Below are 23,656 nucleotides of genomic sequence, written 5' to 3' on the forward strand. Positions count from 1 at the left end.
TTTCCATGCATATGTCTGAATTTGCTTTATTTGTAATTCATTGTCCACTTACTGTTAGGTAGGACAATGCTCTGACATATGTACTCCAGTGATTTCTTAGGCAGTAAATGCCTAAAGGGATCACAGATTATAGAGTGTGCCCCTGTCCTCATCTGACTTAAATCCTATCGAGAACTTGCACCATAGTGCTGTGGTTGTTTTTTGCAGATTTGTGCCACAAAATTGTTGAAAAAAATTATTGGGAATATGATGATAATTTACCACACATAGTATTATCCCAAAGAATATAATTTGCTTCACAATAATAACTCAAAATTAAAATTAAATGAGCGCTAACATAAAAGGTGCTATAATAAAGAAGCATAACTAATAATGAGCATAACTTCAAACAAACAAAGTGGGGGGAAAATAACTGACAAAATCATTACTTAAAGGTGATAGAGAAAGGTTGAATGGGGCATTAATCCTTGTTCTGTGATGTGATATGTAGCCCAAAAAAAATTGGTTGGGTCTGTAATGGCTCAGAACCTCCCTAAAAGGCTCTCTGAAACAGCTATGTTACTATGCTGGGTTTAGAATGTGTCGTTTGCCCTTATTGGCGTCGTTTCAGAGCTTATCTGGCAACCTCATTATGAAATGCAGGTAGGTGTTGGCGCTATTCGGTTGCCGTTGCTTGATTGGCTGCCCTTGCTCTCACTGAAAAGAAAGCTCATTCCCTTTAGATGAACAAGCCAGAGCTAACGTGCAATTCTTACAACAGGAATATGGTACAACACACATTTAAAACAAAATAAAATGTGATACTTACAGGCTGTAATGATTGCTGGGGTTGATTTTGTTCAGAATCAGAATCAGAATCAGAATTTGTTTTATTACCATTGTTAGTGAACAGAGTTCACTAACTAGGAATTTGCTGCGGCGTAAGGTGCAAACATGTAACATAGGATATAATAATAAAAAATAAAGAATAAAAATATATGAATATAAAATGTACAAGGTGTGTACAACAATACACAGTATCCAATATACAGAGCAACAACAGTGCAGCTTCATTAGTGCAATTTTAATGATGGTAAAGTGACTGGGGCAGGTTATGAGGTGATTATGAAGTGTTCATAAGTCCAACTGCAAGGGGGAAAAAAATGTTTTTGTGACGGGAGGTTCTGGTCCGAAGGGACCGAAGCCTCCTGCCCGAGGGGAGTGGTGCAAATAAAGAAGGGTCAGCTGTGATCCGACCTGCTCGCCCCATAGTCCTGGAGACGTGCAGGTCATGGATAGATGGGAGGCTGCAGCCGATCAGCTTCTCAGCGGAGCACACAACTCGCTGCTGTCTGTGTCTGTCCCTGTCGACACTGACCCTCGACTGACCAAAATTCCGACTGAAGCCTGCTCGGAATCGTGCAAGGTTTGTGAAACTGTACTCCGTGAAATGCGCAGCGCAAAGGAAAAGTCGGCGGTTGTATGTACAGGGGATGCTGTTAAAAATAAATAAAAGCCATTGATCGCGAACATTGCTTTCCGGGGGAAGAATATGTAACGATCGTAGTCCGCTTTCACAGCCTTGGAAGGCTCACCAGTTCCTGTTTCTTGCCGAAGGGGCGTGTCTGAAACGGGGTGGCTGTGGATTTGGGTGTGTGTGTGGGGGGGGGGGTGATTGCTGAAAAAGTGACGTCACTTTTTCACAAAAACGGATTGGCACTTTTTCTGGGGGATATTCAAAAAAGGGGAGTACTTGAAACAGAGGTTCTGACACTTGCTGGCACTAGAACTAACACCAAAAACGTGAAAAAGATGATTTTGATTCTCTATCCCCTTTAACTGAACAAATTGCTAAGGTTATCGCTAAAATGTCTGAAACCACAAAGAAAACACAAAGAAGAACCTCCTCAGAAACTGATCACATAACAAACAACATTCAGAAGAATATAACATATGTGGGCAAGTTGAAACATTGTGACAAAGCTTTCACTGAAAAACAGCTCTTTATTTAAAGCCAAAGCCATGCGATGGCTGTGCCTGTGCATGTAGCATAAGAAATTCTTTTTTTAAGACCAAAAACGATATTTGCTGCAGGTCTCTATATATATGTCTACTCTCGGAGACAAATGCTTGCATACTACCACAAGCATAGACACGCTACGCAGGAGGTGAAAATACCACACAACGTATCCCTATGGCAACACACACAGGTGTAAAGTGAGCGATCACCCTTATGGAAAGCAGAAAAAAATTGCTTCTACCTTTAAAACATCAGCGTTAACCTGCTGCAGCAGAGCTTATCGTGTGTGTGAAAAACACCTTTAGAGCTCCTTTAGGCTGACTCTAAATGCACATTTTATAACTAACTGCAGTATGAATGAGTGATAGCAATCAATGTCCACACTGGTTTACATTAGGAAACTTGTAAGAATGTAAGATGAATTATTTAAAGACACCATTTTAGATTTCACAATGTCTGTAAATAATTCATCATCTAACCTGAATATCTGAAAATACCTGAGTTTGTATAGAGCTTTACATCCATATTGATGGCATACTTCAGTCCAAAAATTCAACATGTAAGACAACAGCCCTGAGTAAAAACGGGAGAAAGATGCCTTTTCTCGCATACCTACATCTTTTAAATGTTGTGCAATGAAATAATCATATGAACAGATTAGAAGAGTGTTGATTGCAATCTTGAAAGCTTCTTTCTCCCAGAGGGAGAATTCCCCCTCTGGTTGCAGCACACTTAAACTCATCACCAGCTATCCGATCAAAGCAACATCTACTCACACGAAAACAGTCACACAGGGAAAAGGTTTGTTGCTATAGCAACTTACACTAGGTTTTTTTGTTTTTTCATGGTGTTATAATACAATTTTATCTTCAGGACAGGGAATCGTTAATCATATTATTCAAGGTAATCCCATGCTCACACAGCACCTGCTGTGACTGTTGCAGATGGCAGCAGCAGGTTTATTGCAGCCTTTGTTTCACAGTGTTATTATGAATCAAGTACCAATCAAATACGGATTCTCAGGATACTTGGGCACTGTGAAACAAAGCAAGGCTAAACAAAAGAAGGAGATAGCAGTTAGCCTGTAAATTGGAAAGAAATCACGAGAAATACAATTGATCTTTTGGTTAAATTGTACCAATATGAACCTTGTTTTTACAGTGTAATTAAACAGTCAAAAGGGAGGAACAGACAAAAATAAAACCATAGCTTATAAACCTAGTTATACTATGTTGTACGCTTTACAAAATTAAGGTTTGATTATCAGGAAACAGTAGAATATCAAAAGTAGTTGCTCAGACTTTGCAGGACTGTAGTCTGCAAACATGTTTTAGCCACACTGCAGGAATGAAATGTGTTATCATTTAAAAGCATCTGTGTACTGGAAGCAGTGGCATTTAAATGGTATCGTCATAGTAGGATCTCTATGAAGATGGTGAAGAAATTTAGCATTTTAATCTTGATGGTATCAAGATGATATCTACAATGATAAACTGCCACAGTAATGCCATAAGGCGTCATCGTCTTATTAGCAAACACATTTTTGGTAACAAATTGTACAATGCGATATCGTGACATTGGTAATAACGTATTACCCATAACTGGGAGTGTGACAGTGTCGGTTTTTATCATATCATTGATATTTCTGTCAGAGTGCTTGGAAAATCTAAGAAGCAAGTTTAGAAAAAAATAGGTGTATACTGTACATAGGGTTTTATGACTCTTAATGAAGACTTGAGACTGAATAAGGATAATTTTTGTTTGAAGGGTAACACATAGGTACAAACTGGGCTGCACTGTATAAAGCTGCTATCCCTCTGACTCTGGTAAGGAACAGATCAGAACAAATATCAAACGTACATGAGCTTTTTTGTGTGTGTATTTTGTTCTTATGGAAGGATGACGTCAGCTCCCATGACCACTTTGAGACACTGGAACCTTTTTGTGAGAAGAGTAGCTAAAACCAGGGGTCGAAGCAGCATAAAATGTTAGGCCATTAAAAGATGACATATAAGAAGAGGGAGCTATCTCTTGGGATTCTCACTCACAATGGGACAAACTTTTCTGTTATTTCGACTGATTTTAATCATTTTATCTTGACCGGGGATTTTAACATTCACATGGATAATATGACGGATGGTAATGCCAAAGAATTTTCTTCTGTGCTGGACATGTTTGGTTTGTGGCAACATGTAACAGAACCAACCCACCTTCGAGGTCACATTCTGGACCTGGTCATTTCTAAAGGTGTTGATATTTCTTCTGTTGTTGTTATTGATTTGGCCTTGTCTGACCATTTTTGTATTTTATTTGATTTACATATTACTCAGAATGTTCAAACAACCAGCTTCTCAGTTAAGAAGAGGTACATCAATGAGAAAACAAGTGCTCAGTTTAGGGAGGCCATAGCTATGTTACCAACAATGAACGCAGAGTCAGTTGAAGGAATGCTGGATCATTTTAACTTGAAAATTTTTAATGTAATGGAAGCTGTTGCACCGATAAGAATCAAGAGCACCTTGATCAAACAGACAACCCCATGGAGAAACACCACTACGGTCAAAAACCTGAAAAGAGAATGCAGGAAAGCTGAACGTAAATGGAGGAAAACAAAGCTTCAGATTCACTATGAGCTGTACAAAGAAAGCCTGCGTAGTTCTAACAATGAGCTGTGCAAGGCCAGACAGCTGCATTTATCTGAAATGGTTAATAAGAATGTCAACAATTCTCGAACTCTGTTTGCTATGGTTGAAAAACTCACAAATCCTCCTAAACAGTCAAACCCAGACCTCCTCTCCACTGAGAAATGCAACGAATTTGCCAACTTTTTTAGCCAAAAAATCAAAACAATTAGACAAAACATTAACGCAACACAGACAAACAAGAAAACTGATCTGTGTCTAAAACCTAGAAATAACTCTGACGTTATGTCACAATTTAATATTGTTAATTTAAAAATCCTAGAGGAAACAGTTCGGCAGCTGAAATCAACAACTTGTTCTCTGGACATAATACCATCCAACTTTTTAAAAACTGTTTTTACCTCAGTAGAAAGTGATCTCCTACAAATTGTTAACAGCTCACTGGCATCAGGCATTTTTCCCAAGTCACTAAAGACAGCTGCCATTAAGCCACTCCTAAAGAAGAGAACTCTAGACGCCTCTATGATGAACAACTACAGACCTGTCTCTAATCTCTCTTTTATATCCAAGATTATTGAGAAAGTTGTATTTAACCAGCTCAACGACTTTCTGAATGAAAGTGGAAGTCTTGATAACTTTCAATCAGGCTTCAGACGTCATCACAGCACTGAAACAGCTCTGGTCAAAGTGTTAAACGACATCAGGTTGAATACTGATTCTGGTAATGTTTCAGTCCTGGTTCTGTTGGACCTCAGCGCTGCATTTGATACTGTAGATCACAGAATCCTGTTGCACAGGCTGGAAAACTGGGTTGGACTTTCTGGAGCGGTCCTTAACTGGTTCAGGTCCTACTTAGAAGGCCGGAGTTATTTTGTTACAATTGGCAGCTATGAATCTGAGCGAGTGGCCATGACTTGTGGAGTCCCCCAGGGGTCAATTCTTGGACCTCTTCTGTTTAACTTGTATATGCTCCCTTTGGGTCAGATATTGCAGAATTTTAACATCAATTATCACAGTTATGCAGACGATACACAACTTTATGTGTCTCTGTCACCGGACAACTGCAGCCCAGCAGACGTACTGTGTCAGTGTCTGGAGGAAGTAAACACCTGGATGAGAGAGAATTTTCTACAATCAAATGAAGACAAAACTGAAATCATTCTGTTTCGGAGCAAAGAGAAGAGGGTCAGCGTTGGTAAATATCTTGAGACTCGGGACCTTACAATCACTGACCAAGTTCGTAACCTCGGAGTGTTGATAGACTCAGATCTGACTTTCAGCAGCCACATCAAAGCTGTCACCAAGGCAGCTTTTTACCACCTCAGAAATATCAACAGAATTAAAGGTTTCCTCTCCCAAAAAGACCAGGAGAAATTCATCCATGCATTCATCTCCAGTAGACTCGATTACTGTAATGCTCTTTTAACTGGACTTCCCAAAAAGAGCATTAAACATCTGCAGCTCATCCAGAACGCTGCTGCTAGAGTTTTAACCCGGACTAAGAGATCTGAACACATCACACCAGTTTTAAAATCTTTACACTGGCTTCCAGTCAGTCACAGAATAGATTTTAAAAGCCTGCTGATGGTTTACAAATCCCAGAACGGTTTAGGCCCAAAATACATCTGTGATCTGTTCAGAGAATATAAAGCCAGCAGAGCTCTTAGATCCAAGGACTCAGGTCAGCTGGTCCAGTCCAGAGTCCAGACTAAACATGGAGAAGCAGCATTTAGCTGTTATGCTGCAAATAAGTGGAACAAACTGCCAGTGGAGATTAAACTTTCACCAAATGTAGACATTTTTAAATCCAGGTTAAAGACATTTCTTTTCTCATGTGTCTATGCATGAAATATCTTTTAACTTATCTAGACTGTTGCCTGTTTTTAAATTCATTTAAATGATTTTATTTGTTTCTCTTAAAGGAGCACTAGGTAGCATTTTCACCTAAAATTATAGCCTTCAGGAGTTTAACAAAAGTTAAACAAGTCAATGGTAAGCGAATGAAGCCTGTCTCGCTCCCAACAGGGGTCTGTATGCTGAAAATCCCATATGTAACTTCGGCAGGAGCGACCCGCTTCTGAAGTGTCGTGATGCGCGAGAAGAGTCGTTTGTGTTTACGGCACTTAGCTAGGTACTGTATGCTAGCTGTAGTTGAAGCTATGTGTTCGCTTGCGTTGAAGAGCGAACACCAAGCGTTTCATATTCTGCCTTTCACAGACTGAATATGAAACGTTCGATGTTGGTACTTCCCATCTTTGTGAAATTTCTCCAAGCGTGATCTTGTTCATCTACCATAGTGATCTGCGTTTTAGATCGCAAAGAGACAGGTGATGACGGTGCTCTAATTCCCCCCTGAGTTCAAGACGTAGCCTAGCTTCAGAAATACACGGACTGACCTGATTAGAATAAGAATGGCGTTTTGATCCGAACAAGAATTGTTATCTACAAATGAAAATGGATTCATTTGTGATTGTAATCGGAATAGTGTAGAGCTAGTCTGCGTTTATTGCGGCGTGTATGTTGGTAGTGTTTGCGCGCATCTGTCTAAGATGTAACTTTTGTAAGTGTCTGCTAATACAAAGGAATCACTCCACGAATACACCATGATGAGGGAAGAATCCCATTCAAGATCAGCAACAGTCCATCCATACATCCATTATGTGCCGCTTGTCCGGGGGTCGGGTCGCGGGGACAGCAGCCTGAGCAGAGAAACCCAGACGTCCCTGTCCCCGGCCACTTCCTCCAGCAACAGTATTATAGCACATTATCTTGAGTTCTCTCTACAGAAAATCTCTGATTATAGTATCTTACGTGGGCAGTCTACACTTGTGAATCAGATGACCTAACTGCACTGACTAAATAACACAACGGCAGCATTCGCCACGATGGTTAGCTAGTGGATGTGTACAGGTGGGCATTTTTACGACAGTGTAGAATTTCAGTTTGACCAATAGAGATCGCTATACTGCCGCTAAACTACCTTGTATCCCTTTAATATTCTTTTATGTATTTTTAATTCTTCTTGCACTCCCTGCTGCAATGCTTTTTTTTAATGTAAAGCACTTTGAATTGTTTTGTACATGAAATGTGCTATACAAATAAATTTGATTTGATTTGATTTGATTTGATAAAGCTTTCAGTTCTCAGGTTGAAAAAAAGGGTTTAAACAAAGAACAAATCTGTGAACAATGAGACATTAGTTTAAACAGCACACGTTGGTTTACATCACACATGTATATTTTTCTGCCTTTGCGTGTTTTTTCTGTTTGTTCCTTTGGTTGTTTTCCCCAAAAACGATGTTTTTCCCCAAGAGCTTGAGCTTAACCATGGATAAGGTCTGCAAATTAGCCATGGTTGGAAGTCCCATTTACATTGAAATGGTTGCACTCTATTTATACTGTATGCATCATTGCTTGCATTGTCCCTTCTAAATAAACTTAATATGATATGGAAGCAGAAGAATCCCCGGAGGTTTTAGATTATTCTGTTTAGAATTCATTAAATGTTTAATGATAATGGCAATAATAAAAGGATATTACTACCTAAGTGGGGAAGTGTATGATCTTGAATGAGAACAACTATAGAAATGGGTCAGTATTTTTAAGAAATGCTCTCCCAACAGACATGTTTTTCCTGAGCTAGAGCTACATATGACAAACACAGGGGGGGTCCTGAAGGGCTTTTACTGTCATTAAGAAAGGAAAAACAATACCATACTCATCATAAAGTGATGTAATCATATGAGTAAATATTTACTATTAGACTTTATCAGATTCTCTATCATATTCTATTAATGATGACATATAATTTGGTCATAATAAAGATCATGTGTTATTCTTCGAGAAAAAACTTAAATAATTACATTAAATCATCATGCATGTATATTTTATGTCTTTATGCCCCGTTCAGGAGAAGGAATTTCTGCATTATAGGATGATGACAACATCAAATATACACTCTTGGATTCACTGCGCTCAGAATAGGAGCGTCCTTGAAAGTCTGACATCTCCTGTATAATTAAGTTGTCCGGATTAAAGCAGGAATGGAGCCTAATCGGCAGCAGGATATGTTGATAAGCATTAAGCCACAAAGACAGAAATTATTCAAAACCTCTTCCGATCAAAAGGTCCCATAATGCATCAATCCTCCAGAATGAGGTCAACCACTTTGGATTTTCACACAGTTCGATTCCATTAAATATGTGGTTTTAACAGCAGCAGTGGAGACCTGCTTTTCCTTCGCGTACATACACACTGAACCCACCAAGCAATAAAAAGTGTCCTTCAGTCACACAGATAATGTGTCTGCACAATGCAAAGGCAGCTGTGGAATAACGGTTTCTTAAAGATTTGACATTTCTCGGTAGCTTATAAAAGCTCCTGTTATTCTATCTCCCTTGAATGTGAAGCCTCTGTTCTATGATTTTGTTACTGTGCCCTGACATTTGTCCTTTCCCGTTTGGTAGATTTTTCTTTTTTTCTGCCCGCTTTGGCCTTCTGAAGTGAGCACCCGCTTTAAATGTTCCTTTCAACGTGATGGCAAAACTATGGCACCAACTATAGCAAACATGTCTTGAACATCACTTTCATATCAACACAAGATGGATATGCGCATTGCCACAAGGTGGGTTTGATTCAGGAAGGGAGAAGTACCAATGCACTGCCACGATTTGCATTCCCTTCTTTTTTCCTCTCATTGCTAAGATCATGAAAAGGAAATACAGTGCAGCAGAGCACAATGTTTTGCAATGTCAGGGGCAATGAGAATGCACTGTAAAATCCATTACTTATTCATAAATAGGAGTTGGAACAGTGGAAAGATTTTAGATTCCTCCAGCTCTCCCATCATCTGTCTCACCCAGCATGCTTCTTGATGATAGGATGTGGTAAGGATGGAATTCATTTGCCAGAAGCATTGGGTGTGCTGTTTTCAGATGTGTGTATGCATATGTGTCTGTTAGTGTACCGTTCAGTCCATAATTACCCCTCTTTCACGTCTCAATACCTGATCCTTCACCGCTCAAATTGATATAATTAATCATTATGCATTTGTTAACTCATCTCTTTAAATTTGTCTGCTAGGGTTACTGGTATAATTACATGCTGACATATGAGCTCCCATTAGGAGAAGGATGCTTTCTGTGTGCTTAACAGCATGTGGACAGGTTTAATTTAAGTTCTGCACATTAATCTGTGGTGCACCTCTAAAGGATAATACACCTCTTCATTTGATGAGAAAGATTCAGATTAAGCAGACGCCGTGTTGCGATTCTATTTCACTCTAAATACAATGGGAAAACTGAAGCAGTGACGTGTTAAAGATGAGAACAGAGAACCTGTTTTTACACGTAAGGTTTATATCGCACCATAATCAGCTGAGTCTGATGAGAAAATGCCTAAATAAGGTCTAAATAACCTGTGGCTCCTTATGAACAAAGAGAAACGAGAGAGGAGAACAGTTGTGGTAAAATGCTGAGCCTTAATTGCGAAAGTGCAACACTTTGTGCTGAGGATCAATGCAGTATTTGTACGCTCTACTATGAGATTTTTTTGTTTTATTCATGGATGGATTTGTTTTTCACAGTTCTTGCCCTAATATTGCATCACTTCTTTGAGATGTCTTCCTCTATTTGTAGTTGCTCAAATCCACTGCCACGTTCAGACGTTTTGCCAACATTTGCCAAAAGAGCGCATCTGGAAGTCTTATCTTCATTCCAAACATTTAACACATTGTCACATATGCTTGTTAACTAAAATCTAGTATTTTATTTTCTGTATGCGCCAATTATACTTACGGGAAAGACTACCTGTAGTGTTTTTAACAACTACCTAAAAGAACTACCGAACTGCAGCCATCAGTGACGATTAAACTGAAATTCCGTGTCATTGCTTCACAAAAAATCTGTCGTACAAGTGTTGTGTTCATAGAAGAGAAGATATGTATTAATAAATCTTTTTTTTTGTCAAAATTGCATGTAGAGTCTTTAAATGACAGACTAAACTAAAACAGACGCAGAAGGGTGACCAAATAATAATGCTGTTTTGTCAAGTGGCTTAACATCTGCATATCAATACTTAGGGATTTGAACTTGTATAATTCTTGTTTTCTTATATGCATCTTTGAAATTGTCATTTTTTTCTCATATAGTTTACCTCACTAGAAGGAAAACATTGCGTATGTCATAGTGTGCTGTTTGACTTGCTTATGAGAATCATGCCACTGTCTCTTTTTGGATGATGACTCAATGTTGTTGAGGGAACTTACAAATTAATTTCAGAACCTTCTGTACTTCTGATTAACTAACATTCTGGCTAATGCGCCCAAAATAAGGATCTCACAAGTCCATGCAAAAATTGCTATGCTTATTCAGTTTCTCACCAACAGCTGCCCTGCATAATAAATCTGTGTCAGGTTGAATAGTCCATGCAATGACTCACTGTTGAAAGGTTGTAAGCCCTAATAATTGCAGATGGAAACTTTACTGCATTTAATGTCTATATGAAAATAAATGCATTGATTTGTCATTCTGAAGGTTTTAAAAAAAGAAAAGCTTGCAAGTTCTTGTAGGTGTAAATTCTTGTGTATTTTTTTACAAGAATCATTCAAAGAGTTCAAGGCAATACAAAACAGTGTCTCTTACAGCTCTATATGTCTCTTTCTCATTTTTTTAGTTTGGCAAGAAAAATTAGCCACATGAGTTTATGGATTTAAACACATAGCTGTTTTTAATTGATTGAAATGACTTTGCTGTCAGTTGTTTGATGTTTATGTGCATTATTCTGTATTTTATGAAGAAACTAAACAACTGGCCACATGAAATTTGAACTGACAGTGACAAACCCGTATCAGTATCAGTAATCAGTATCCCTGACTTCTATGGAATATTCTAGCATTTTTCAACTCACTCACCTGTCTCCTTAGTCTCCAGCAGCATCAGGAATGTGTGCACAACCTGCCCTGTCCTCAGTGACAGCAAGATATAGTCAGTAACAAGCTGGAGAGCATAGCGGACCTATTCCAAAGTTAACTTCTTGTCGATGGCAGGAAAACTGAGAAACTTTACCAGAAAAGAGGATTTTTTTTACACCATAAATCCACATTATGCATCAATTAACTTTTCACAATTACTTTTAGTTACAGGTATGTAAACAAATATGAATAGAAGCCATCATATTAACAATAACTTCATGATGTTATTATGAACTCTTTCATGAACACAACATCATTTCAATGAGCACTGCAGTAACAATAAAAAAGAATAATCATAATTATACTGGTTCTATTTACTGACATCCAAGTGAGGCTCAGAGTTGTCTCAGTCAGTTTGCATTAAAAAAAAAAAAAACAACACAGTGCCGTAATTTACCTGACACCTGACGAGTGACCAAATTTATTTTTCTTCCCAATCTAAAATTGACCTTCATCCAGCATTTTTATATGTTTCCAATGCAAATTAAGAAGTCTTTGACAATCCTTTTAAGCTTACACCTGAAAAACATCCACAGATTCAAGCAGTAATCATCCCTCAACTGGAAGGCGAAACAAATTTTGGCTGAATGGATCAGAGACACAGGAGAATTCTGAACTACGCTTGTTTTCTCAATCATTCGGCAGAGCGAGACATTTGAAAAACTTCAGATGAAGAGTGGTGCTGATGCTACCCAATCTGTTCTAAGAATTATCAACTGTAACCTCACAGAGAAAAAAGATTAAAAAAATTCTACATCCGTTTCAATCATATTGCAAAATACAGCCTCTTCTGAATGTAGCAAGTATGGAAAATTACCAAAAAAGTGACACTGATTGTATTTTTGACAACAAACAGAGCCACACTGACAGAAGAGAAGGTCAATGCAGTTTGTCATCAGTAATACTGGAGATTAAAGCATGACCGACTCTTGAGCTTAAAAGCATACGTGTTTATCACATAGGAACTCAAACAAACAGTGAACTTGGCATAATTATCAACAAAAAGACAGCTAGCGATTTGACTGACATAAGCTTTTGTTACACTATGTCCAAAATTTGCATGCATCATTTAATTTGAGTCACTTGTGTGTGTGTAGCCAATTTCAAGGCTATAGCAAAGCTAATTTTGTGAGTACATCCACTGAAGAACCAAACCACACCACAAACAACCCAAAATGGATTTGATTGAGCTTCAGAGAAAGTTATTTATGAATAACTTCATGGGAAGTTGCAACACAATCATAATAAAAAACAAAATTACCTTGAAACACCCTCTGACATGCCTGACGTAGTTTGCATGATGAGGGAGCTTTACTATGGTATGACCACTGTCCAAGTGTCACGGCAGAGCTACACAACAGCAGTTGTGCTCTTCAGAGGCATTGTATTTTTTCCAGCTTACATCAATCTGTTTTGAGCTGTAGTGATCTGTGTGAACACATGATGAGTGTGCAGGAACAGAAATGGGGTTATGCAACGCCGCTGCTTGCACTAGTGCCATTTTGAATTTCTCTCACACAGGGAGAAAGACACATGATGTTAATTGGCATGAAAACACAAAGCTGTTTTGCCCAGTATGTTCATCTCTTAGCAGCCTGTTAAAAATAGTCCCTGTTTTGCGATCGAGGGGATATTCTAACTATGACAGCATGTGCTCTAATTACTAGAGTCTCTCATTGGCAATTGTTAATTTCTTGTGAACTTTTGAACTGATGTGCCAAGCTGTTACTGTTGTTTTTCTAATGTTCCTTTGAATCGTTATGGATTTTGTTGGCAATGTTTCTTTGAACAGCATTAACTCAATGCAACCATCATTCATGAATGTGCTCTTTGTAGAAAAAAATATCTAAAACATCTTAAATGCAACTGGCGGCCTGTCCAGGGTGTACCCCGCCTTCTCGCCCGATGACCGCTGGGATAGGCTCCAGCCCCCCCGCGACCTGACCAGCGGATTAAGCGGGTATAGAAAATGGATGGATGGATGGATGAATGGATCTTAAATGCAACTAATATCAATAGAACTAGAATAATTATTAACTACGATATTATTCAAAAAATGTCATAGAAATGGCATTTTACTGTAATACCAATTTGTACCACTAGATGAGATATGAGTCACAATTGTGTCACGTCTGCCCTGGAGCCAACAGAAAATGTGGAGGCAGTCATTGGCAATAGCAGCAGCACACAATCAAATCGGGGCCAAACATATCATAGAGACTAGTCAAAGATAGTGAGAAGCACAGATATTACAACATTTGTGGCCGCTCCTGGCCAATAAACGTTACCTTTACCAACTCCCACAAACACATGGCGTTCAGCAGCAGAGATGTGAAATTACAACAAAAATAGCTAAAATAAGTTTAAATGTTGGTGTTGGTTTTTTTTTGCTGGGCTGTAAAGGATATAATTCTGACGCAGATATTGCAACTGTCCTTCTGAACGTGTCATAAAAAGCTTGTGTTGTTATTGTTGTGAATGCAGCTTATGTTGTAGCTATCACTTTTCCCAGCTGATTTTGTGATGCTAAGTTGTTGTGTCTAAGCACTCTCTGATGTGGTGCTGAGCCTCCTCTGTTTGGTGAACAACCAAGAAAGATCTCTGTGTGGTTAACGGATGTTAAGAAACTCGTAAAATTCATGTAAAACTGGCAATAGCGTTCATGTATTTCCAACCATGTTTGTGCTAAATATTCATATGTAATGTATATAATGTAAACTATACGCTGTGCTACCATGACTGGCCCACACACTATCAGGAGTAAGCTCTAAAGTAGGGTATGTTTATCTCATTGGTAGCTCTTAATCAGCTCTTTTCTTGTCATTAGCCTACACATTTTTTTCTGTTAAAACTCTAGTAGCCATTAGTAAATCGACTAGCAAGAGAGCAGATTAAAAAGAGTCTTTTTCTCCTCTCACCATTCAGTAAGCTGAAAATAAAGGACGAAAACACAAACTCTGCCTCCTTGTGGTGACATTTTTTTACAACCAAAGCTAAAAAATCCACCTTTAAAGGTTGATTAATAGTCCATGACAAAAAGGGAAAAAATATACAAACTCTTTATTTCTTTATGTGGTCAAAAGATACAATAATAATCCAATTACAGACAAAATCGACAGCGTTCCCGAGGTGAGGAGGTTTATCCCTTAAATCAAGAAGCAAGCACCAAAGCTTGAAGTTACAATTTTTTACAAAGTCCATAGCAGCCCAGGCAAGGGGCTGAATGCAAAACACTCTCTATCAGTTGTGTCCCTGCAGCAGTTGCTTAAGCGCTGTGTGTGTGTTTGGAATCTTAAAGGCAAGGGCCCACATGCACGCTATTGAACGCTGCCGGGGAGGTCAGAAAGGAAATGGCACCGAGAGGGAGGAAGACAGAAACAATGGAGATAGTGCGAGATGTGAAATGTAAATCCACTCCTATTCCGCTCACTTGAGACCATCAAGGAGGGACCCTCAAGTTTATGATTTGTTGTTGTTTTTTTAAGCTGCACAGGTGTTGCGTTCAATCTTGAGTAATATGTGACATTAGGATTTGTCTGTTTATACAATAAACTAGATTGAGGAATTATCCAGACAGGCATTAGGATCTCTAACTTGAGATAACTTAAGAAATGTTGATGCAAGCTTATAGGCCACATTCAGACTGTGCTGGATTAGCTTCCAGGCGGAGAAAAGCAAAAGAATTGACATGCAAATAAGACGGGGATTACTGAGAGAGCATTCACTCGACAAGTGGCTCCTTTATTAACTGGTGAAATACAAGCCACATTTGGGGGGGGGGGGGGGGGGTCTGAGAATAAGAAGAATTTCCTCTTCTCTTCACTTATTGTTTATTGAACATTAATAACTCAAATAGTTGGACAAAATAGGAGAATGTTTAGCATCTTACTTAGTATATTACTAATATACTAAACTAAACACAATATGCATAATCGCCTAACTTCAGATAATTGTTTACCTCCTTCCACACTCTAATAAACTAAAGTGGTGCTCTGTTGTAGAGTCCCCTTTTCCTGAGTCTGGTGGCTCTTTAGCATCAAGCGGAAAAACATAAGGTCTGTTTTGTCCCTATCCAGATAAGGGATTTATTTGACTATTCACTGAGTTGCATTGGAATCAGAATAAACTGGTGCTAAATGAGAAATTAAATCATCTCAACTTCAAAAGCGGGCTTCCTGCACAGCCAGAAGTGTGAAATTTGTAGCCGCGGGGATGGCACTGACTTGAAAGTGCCCAAATAGGAATTCTCTTTTGTAGTTTCTCAGATCTGTGAAGAATATAGGAGAAGGTTTCCTTGACTTTTCAACCTTATCAAAAATGTGTGTGTGTTGTGGGGGGGGGGGGGGGGGGGGGGGGTTTTGCCTTTGAGTATGTTTGTGTTTTGTCTTTTAACTATGCAAATGTATTAAAGCACATTAAAAAAAAGGTATTGTTTTGCATTGACAGAATGTAAAACAAATGCTCCATGAGTATGTTACTCTGTGGCCTAAACCGCATCTTTGCAGATTATCCATGCGATGAATAACTTAAATTTAAAAGAAAAATGTTCTGCTCCAAGAAAGGGGACAAGTGGATCCATTTCATCAGACATTAATGTGAAGTTCCCTAAGTGAAGAATGCCCCCTGCTGGCAGATTGTAAGCACGACACAACAGTTCACTTCATTTTGTTCTTTCTCATCCTGATCGGGGGAGTAGAGACGGTGCAGCCTCCTCCTCAGCAATTCCAGGGGATCATCGAGCACTCCCACAAATGAGGAGATATAAAGTTGATTGATTTTTTTTTTACTGCCTCTCCCTGTTCCTCTCTTTCATTCACATTTACTGTACCTCTTGTATCTCACCAGGAAGTGATTTAAAGTGACCAAACTTCAAAGATCTTCAGTCCAATAAGCAATTGTAATTACCAGAGTTCACAACTCTTTTTCTTTTTCTTCCTCTTTTCAGTCAACTTAAAGAAACCTTTAAGTGCATGGGAGATGCACAGACTGCACAGCCGTAAATTCTCAGCCTTTACGGTGTTGGATTTTCTGTAAGAAAGGAAATTCAAAGAATCTGATGTACTGTTATTACAGTTTTTCTCGATTGCTTAAACACAATTTTGAGCGTTGTGTTTTTTTTTGCAAAACCTTCACACAATTATCACAACCACAAACCCAATTCGCAAAACACCTTGGATCCTTTGCAAAATGAAACACTCTTGTAAAAACTATACGCTCATTTATCAAAACCATATTTTGTTACCATATGAAACACACACGTTACATATGACTTAACTCTGTTTGTAACAGTTACACACTGCTGTTGAAAACCTCAAACACTTTTGGCTAATTCTGTTTCTGAGTGAATAGAGTAGTATAGGTGAAGTACACAGTGAATTTGCAAAACCTCACCCAGATTTGCACAACTATAAACACAATGTCGGCTCACACTTTTTGCAAAACAATACACAAGACACAAGACAAGACCAATTCTGCAGACTGATGAAAATGTAATTTATTTCTCCATATACTGAATTTAGTCAACAGAGATATAAAAAACAAAACAAAAAACATGCCCCATTTTCCATGCTTCTGACAAACATAAAATTGTATCCTGTACAAAAACAATAACCAAAAAAAAAAAGAAAACACAGTACAGAAATCACTACTGGTCATCTCTTCGCCTCGCTGGATCCGGCCAGAAAATTTCAACAACATCGCATGCAAATTATCATTTCCAAGACAGCGTGGAAAGAATTGTCTTGAATGCAGAATCCATCCCTGTATGGCTGTGGCGTCAATCAGGTCACAGGCCTCCTCCATGGCCTGAATGAGGGCTATGCGAGCCTGGGGGTGCAGATCATAAACCCTCCACCGCCATGCTGAGAAAAACTCCTCAATTGGGTTCAAAAAAGGAGAATACGGTGGCAGGAATAGGACTGTGAACTGTTGATGTTGCTGAAACCAGTTCTGAACCAGAGCAGAGCGGTGGAATGAAACATTGTCCCAGGTGACAATGTATTGCATCTGTTGTGCGGCTATGAGGTTGTGTAATCTGTCCAGAAATGTGAGGATGTGGGGTGTTTTGTAGGGACCCATGTTGGCATGACGGTGGAGGACCCCATTCTGGGTAATTGCAGCGCACAGGGTGATGTCCACAAGAGTTGAAATAAATTCTTTCCGCTTCACCTCCTCCTCCTCTTCCTCTTCCCCTTCCTCTTCCTCTTCCTCTTCCACGACCTCCACCTCCGCCTATACCTCTACCTCTGGCGCGGCCTCTGGCACGGCCTCTGCTTCCTTCTCCTCCTGCGATTCCTCCTCTCACCCTCACTCTTCCTCTTCCTTCCTAGTGCTTAAACCTGATTGGTGTGTCCACAATTAAGCAATCTTGTGTTTGCACACCTGATGGCTGTGTTTAACCAATTGGCACATAGGTGTGGTTATTTGACAGTCAGTGCTTTAGAATTGCAAGGAAGTGACATCTTGATATACTTCTGTGTCTAATGCATACAAGTGTGTTTAGTGTTTTGCAAATCACTGTGTGTATTGTTTTGCAAAAAGTGTGAACTGACTTTGTGCTTACAGTGGTGCAAATCTGGGCCGAGTTTTGCTCGTTGAGTGTAAGCTTTTGATAATTGTGTAATACTTTTGATTTTAGTGTTTATTCAATCGTAAAAAACTGTAAAACATGTTCATTGTATCTGAGGGTTACCATTTGCTACAGCAAGTAGCAAGTTCTTTGTCGTTCCTTTGAACAACATCTCGAAGGAGGATACCTTGAAGCTGCTACAATATATAAAACCCTGGCAACATTAGTCGCATACATCATTTTCAGGGACGCAAAGAAAAAGGGGAAAACGGAGAAGAGAAACATTTTAAAATACATTACACCTGTAGTCAGTAGCTAGCTCCTTTATCTGAGATTCATCACATCTTTCCAATATTTGCAGATGTTGTTGCAGCTGCGGGAGAGTCAGCAAAAGAAACTGGAAATTATTCATTTTCTTCTCTCTGATTTTAATTTTTTCCTCCTAAATGTAATGCATTGATGTTGATGGGTGGTATCGCTATCCTTGGGCATTGTTTTCTGAAGCGGTGCTGTCAAAATACACGACAGCTCTTTGTGCTATAGGCACATTTGTCCAGCAGACAGCTGTTGCACCGCTTTTTTGTTTTCTATACAAGGCGAACTCAATGTCCAACAAATAAAGTGCCGCAGAAAATTAGTCTTGTCGTTCCGTTGTCTAAAAAACAAACAAAAAAAAGAAACTGAGGATGACCTTGCGAAGGCATTAAAGTGGAGAAGAGACAAGACGGGCACGTCACCTCCAGGTCAAAGTCATCGTCCGGCGGCTTAGAGGAGACGACGCGGCCGCGGCTCAGAAGATCAGTTCTCTTTCAGTGTGAAAGGATGCAGTTCCCAGGGTCAGCGAGGCCAGTTTGTCACATGGTATGCTAAGACGGCTCCATCATGTTTTGCACCGACTATTGAAATGTGCTCAATGAATGAAATAATTCTATAAAATCTACTTCAGCGAAGTCTTCAAAAGTAAAGATCTTTTCAGTCAATCCTGGAGGAATTTGCACACAAAGGTGGCTCCGAGTTGTGAGATTGGATCGCATTAATTAGTATTGACAAATGGTTATTTTGCCCTTACAGATGAAAAATAAATAAATAAAATTTTGAAACAGAATGCTGTACAACAGTAAAAATAGTTTGTTATCTAGTTGGTTATTGAACGTCTACTTCTGAAAAAAAACAAGCTTATTGAGGCTACTCTGAAGGTTTGTTTTAAACAGGGTCTCTTTAAACATACACCATTTGACTTAATTCAGCTTTTTTTTTTTTTTTAAATTATGAAGTTTTTTTTTTTTTCTCTTCTTGTTAGTAGCATGAAGTGAGGCCAGATCAAGACGTGAATCATGCATCTCCCACAGGCTTTAGGAATAGAATGAAAATAAAAACTTTTTGGAAGTCTTAACCAACCGAGTACCGAACGCTTGGTTTTTGCTTGGAATGGGAGCATGAAAGGAGCATCTCGGCGCCTCTGCATTAAATGGAAAACATAACACAATCCAAATGTCTGATGTTTATCACAATACTGACCAGGACAGTTAAGAATCAAGTCATCTTTAATTTGCATATTTTGACAAAGTTCATTTTTTCGAAAAAATTCCTTATAAAATATATTCTCAACTAAACATGTTTCAAGCATGTGTGTTGAAGGGAGATTAAAACATCCGCCTCATAGGTTTTTCTTCTGTATTTTGCACATACTTGTTACAAACTAAAGATATCCCAGAAGCCAAAATCCCATCATAGGTCTGCAGTACAGATCAACACATCAGTACAGACTGTCGTAGATTTTGCAGTGCAGATACGCCAGCTTCTCCGCCCTGCTTTTCCTGAGCATTGGGCACCACTCCTGATGGCTCAGCTCGACGACCCTGAAGCCTGCCATCTTCAAGTGTCTCCTCTTCATGGCATGAAGTCCCAGCAACTGCTTTGACTGCGAGCAGTAGTGGTTTCTGCTTGAAACCTGAATAGCAACTTTGACAGAGCCTTTGGAGTCCTGGCGAGCTGGCCCTTGTTTACTGGGTTTGGTAAGAGTCTCTATAAGGTCACTAGTTAAGTCTAGCACAGAGTCAAACAGTCTTCCACCTTCATCAGGAGGTAATCTGTGGAGGGATTTGGGCTGAGCTGTTGAAGATGGAGCGGCGCTGCTTTGGGTATTTATTAGCTGTGCTAAAAGTTCATCAGTAATAGTTACTCCTGTGTTTAAGTTCTCCCAGCCCTGATGAGAAGGGGATATGGAACTCTGCTCTGGAGGTGGTTGGTTAACAGCTATGGGCTGCCCACTGGAGTCCAGATGTATTTCAAGGTCGATGGAGCGCGTGTGGGGCAGAATCATTCTCTTGCATACGAACTGCTCTCCTCCAAGCAGATCTATTAGAGCAGACTCTGCCTCAATAACCTCTGGTTTCTGGCACACATCCGACTGTGCAAACGTCCACAGCATTTCTGCCACCTCCTCCCTAAATTCACAGCTTAACCGTGGGCCAGTATACCGAGGCAGTTCCAGAGCCACGGCTCCATCTAAAGTGAACAAGTCTTTTTTCAGCTCCAGCTGTGTGTTTTTCAGAGCTAAACTGACAAAGTCGGGGCTCAAGGCTAATGCAACGAGGTCCTGTGGGAACTGAGAGACGAAGGACAAACCTAGAAGGCCAGTAAGCAGGTGCTCTGGGTATCGCTGAAATTCGGCTTTTCTCTGCCTCAGGGCCTCTGTAAGACTTGGATAGAAGCTTGGACTCTGAATTGGGAGAAACCTTAAGGTGCCATAGGCCCAGAGGAGTTTGCTTGAGTCCTTACTCCTGCAGTGTGGCACTAGTGAGGGAATTCTCTCAGCGACAGCAGTAAGGATGGTATCGTTACGGTAATGAAGAGCTGAACAAGTCAATACCACGTGCATCAGCCCTTTGACACCCATCCTGTGGGCTCGTTGAGGAATTTCCTGAGCCATGACCTCCAGCCATGACTTATGATAAAGATAACTGAAGCGCAGGTATTTCAGCACATTCACAACTGCGAAGTCACTCATCTCTGTCACAAGAGAGAGTGCCTTGTTAACAATTCGAGTCACTGCACTCTCAGATAGGGAAGTTTGGGATTTAAAGAGCCCCAGGCATACAGTGCCAACCTCTTCAGGGTGCAGCTGTTGTAAATGACGCATGAGAAGTTGCTCCAAAGGACGGATCAAGTCTTTTGGGCAGTGCCTACCTTCTCCAATTATATACAACAGCTGCACCAGCTCAGGGACTCCCAACTGTTCCAGATGCAGGTGGACTGAGTCATAAAGGTGCTGCAAGAACTGCGGCACCTGCCTTCCAATGCAGCGCCACAAGTCAGCCGCTGACAGCAACTGATGTAAACTCATCTCGTCGGCCCGGCGACACAATTCGGCCTCATACACCTCGAGCACAGTGTGAGCAGACGGCATCTCCAGCAAAACAAATGACTGCAGCACATCCAGCAACTGACGATGAGAAAAGAGGCGGAGGTGTTCCACAGAGTATCGGAGGAGCATGATAAAGCGCTGGTCACTTCTCACAAGCGACACCTTGTCTTGATGCAACTTGCTGAGTTCCACGAGAAACTGTGACACGTCAGATGGCTTCATCCTGCCCTTTAAAAGGGTCGCCTTGTGAAGAATTGGCAACACCTCTACCCATTCAATTGGTCGAGGCCGCTGGGTGAGGTCAAGGGTCGTGGAGGCATACTCTGGCCGGCATTTACAGAAGGCACGCGAGTCTACTTTAACATCTGGTGCTACTGACTTCCTCTGGTAGGATGACACTGATGGCGTCTCAGGTTCAGGGACTTTGCTGAAAGCCAAATCAAGAAGTGTGTTCTTTGAGCTGGAGAGACGCCGCGAGCAACTGACACTGTAGTGATTGCTCTGTTGCCAGAAGGAGGGTGCATGAGCGGAGAGACACTGTTCATCTTCGTCATTATCCGTTTGGCTGTGGGAGTTTGTGGAGGTCCTCACAGAGTGAGGATAAGACAAGGGGTTGTAATGCAGTCTGTACCCTCCTTGGAAAGAGGATCCCTGGTGTTTCAACACTCTTTTCTTTTCCTCCTGATCATCATTCTCATCCTCTGGTTTAACGTACAAGTGTTGAGCCTGTGCGGAACCTCTTCTCCAGCCTGGGAGGTAGAGCCGCCGAGGAACCCGTCGACACAGCACACAGGCCGCCATCAATGGGCTGGACTGAGAAGAGAACAGACAGGATTTTGATAAACAAAAGTGTAAAATCAACCAAAACCTTAAACTGTTTTGTGCCAGGCGGTATTGTGCAACACAAGGCCATAATTTAGATTAGACGATCTGTTAGTTAATTACTTCAATAAAAGCCATAGTAATTCATAACAACATCCAAAGAAAGCCCTGCCTATGCAGCACCAAACCCTGAAACTCTTTTGTAAGTGAGAATAAACGGGCCAACATCCTGTTCCCCGTATCTAATTTAAAAACTAAATACATAATTCAAGTTGCAGGAAAAAATCTCCAAATTAAAGCCATTTAATGGGCAAGGGCACAGAGCAATGCCTATAATTTGGGATTCACCGTATAAACAGCGTAATATTAGCGCTCAATAATCAATATGACGTCTGTAATTCATGTCCTGTTGCTGTTGTAGCAAGTGAAGTCAAAATGCTAATCTGACAACTTCTTCGTCTGTAAAAATTAGGGTTTATACAAGAGAGTATCTTCACTTGAATCATTATTCTGAGTGTTTAAAATCGTACAGTTATTTGTCCATAAACGAATCAATAGCCTACCAACACATTTCAGAAAGGTGGCTTGGAACAGCAGAACTTAAACCAAAGTCCACGTAGCGTTCCTTTTTAAACGGACCCGATAGGACGTGATAAACTCTCCCATAAATCAAATTATAAATGGCTGTTTATATTTTGGCGTTCGTTTAACTCACCTTTTACCCTCCAACGCCGGCCTAGCGTAAAACCTCATGTAAGTGTGCATAGAGGATCAAGCCATTAAACAAGAGTTGCATTCACACCGGAAGTCATTACATTTTAGTTTCAAAATAAAAAGCTAGAGGCACTGTAAAACTAATTAAGACATTGCTCTCGAGTATCAGCGATTTAACACATAACCAGAACAACTATTTAATCATTAGGGTGTGTAGTGAATAGCTGAATGGAAGGTGTAAAATGATTATGATGGACACGGTATGTGGCGATATTATTTTATTTTGATATGATTACATTTCCGGGGAGGGCGTTAACTGAACAGCATTTGACCTATGGCAGCTGGTTAGGTTCAAACAACAAGAAAACCAAACCCAAATTCTTAAAAAAAAAAAAGTGGTTCAATAGTTCTTCGTCTGTACAATTTCCAAGAATAAAAGGAAAAAAAAAACACCAAAAAAAATTGGAATTATATATTTTCAATGCTAGGCTAATGACTTGTGCTTATACCAAACATTTTCTTATGCTCGATAGTCAAAACCGAATACAACTACCTATAGTTGTATTAGATTTTGG

At 39.9% G+C, this 23,656-nt stretch overlaps 1 protein-coding gene across 1 annotated transcript; it reads right to left on the minus strand.

Annotated features, from left to right (window-relative positions):
• Positions 1–19,704: 19,704 nt before the first annotated feature.
• Positions 19,705–23,148, minus strand: fastkd5 (FAST kinase domains 5). The gene is made up of 2 exons (XM_075478698.1): positions 23,083–23,148; positions 19,705–22,358 (listed from the first exon to the last, which is right to left on the minus strand). Exon 2 carries the CDS (start codon positions 22,344–22,346, stop codon positions 19,935–19,937), a length of 2,412 nt encoding a protein of 803 aa, XP_075334813.1. The 5' UTR covers positions 22,347–22,358; positions 23,083–23,148; the 3' UTR covers positions 19,705–19,934.
• Positions 23,149–23,656: the final 508 nt, after the last annotated feature.

Source organism: Odontesthes bonariensis, chromosome 12, assembly GCF_027942865.1.
Source record: "Odontesthes bonariensis isolate fOdoBon6 chromosome 12, fOdoBon6.hap1, whole genome shotgun sequence".
Taxonomy (NCBI): domain Eukaryota; kingdom Metazoa; phylum Chordata; class Actinopteri; order Atheriniformes; family Atherinopsidae; genus Odontesthes; species Odontesthes bonariensis.

What these genes read in the sequence shown, in the direction of transcription:
- fastkd5 (XM_075478698.1), bottom strand. Translation starts at nt 22,346, where the DNA reads ATGGCGGCCTGTGTGCTGTGTCGACGGGTTCCTCGGCGGCTCTACCTC.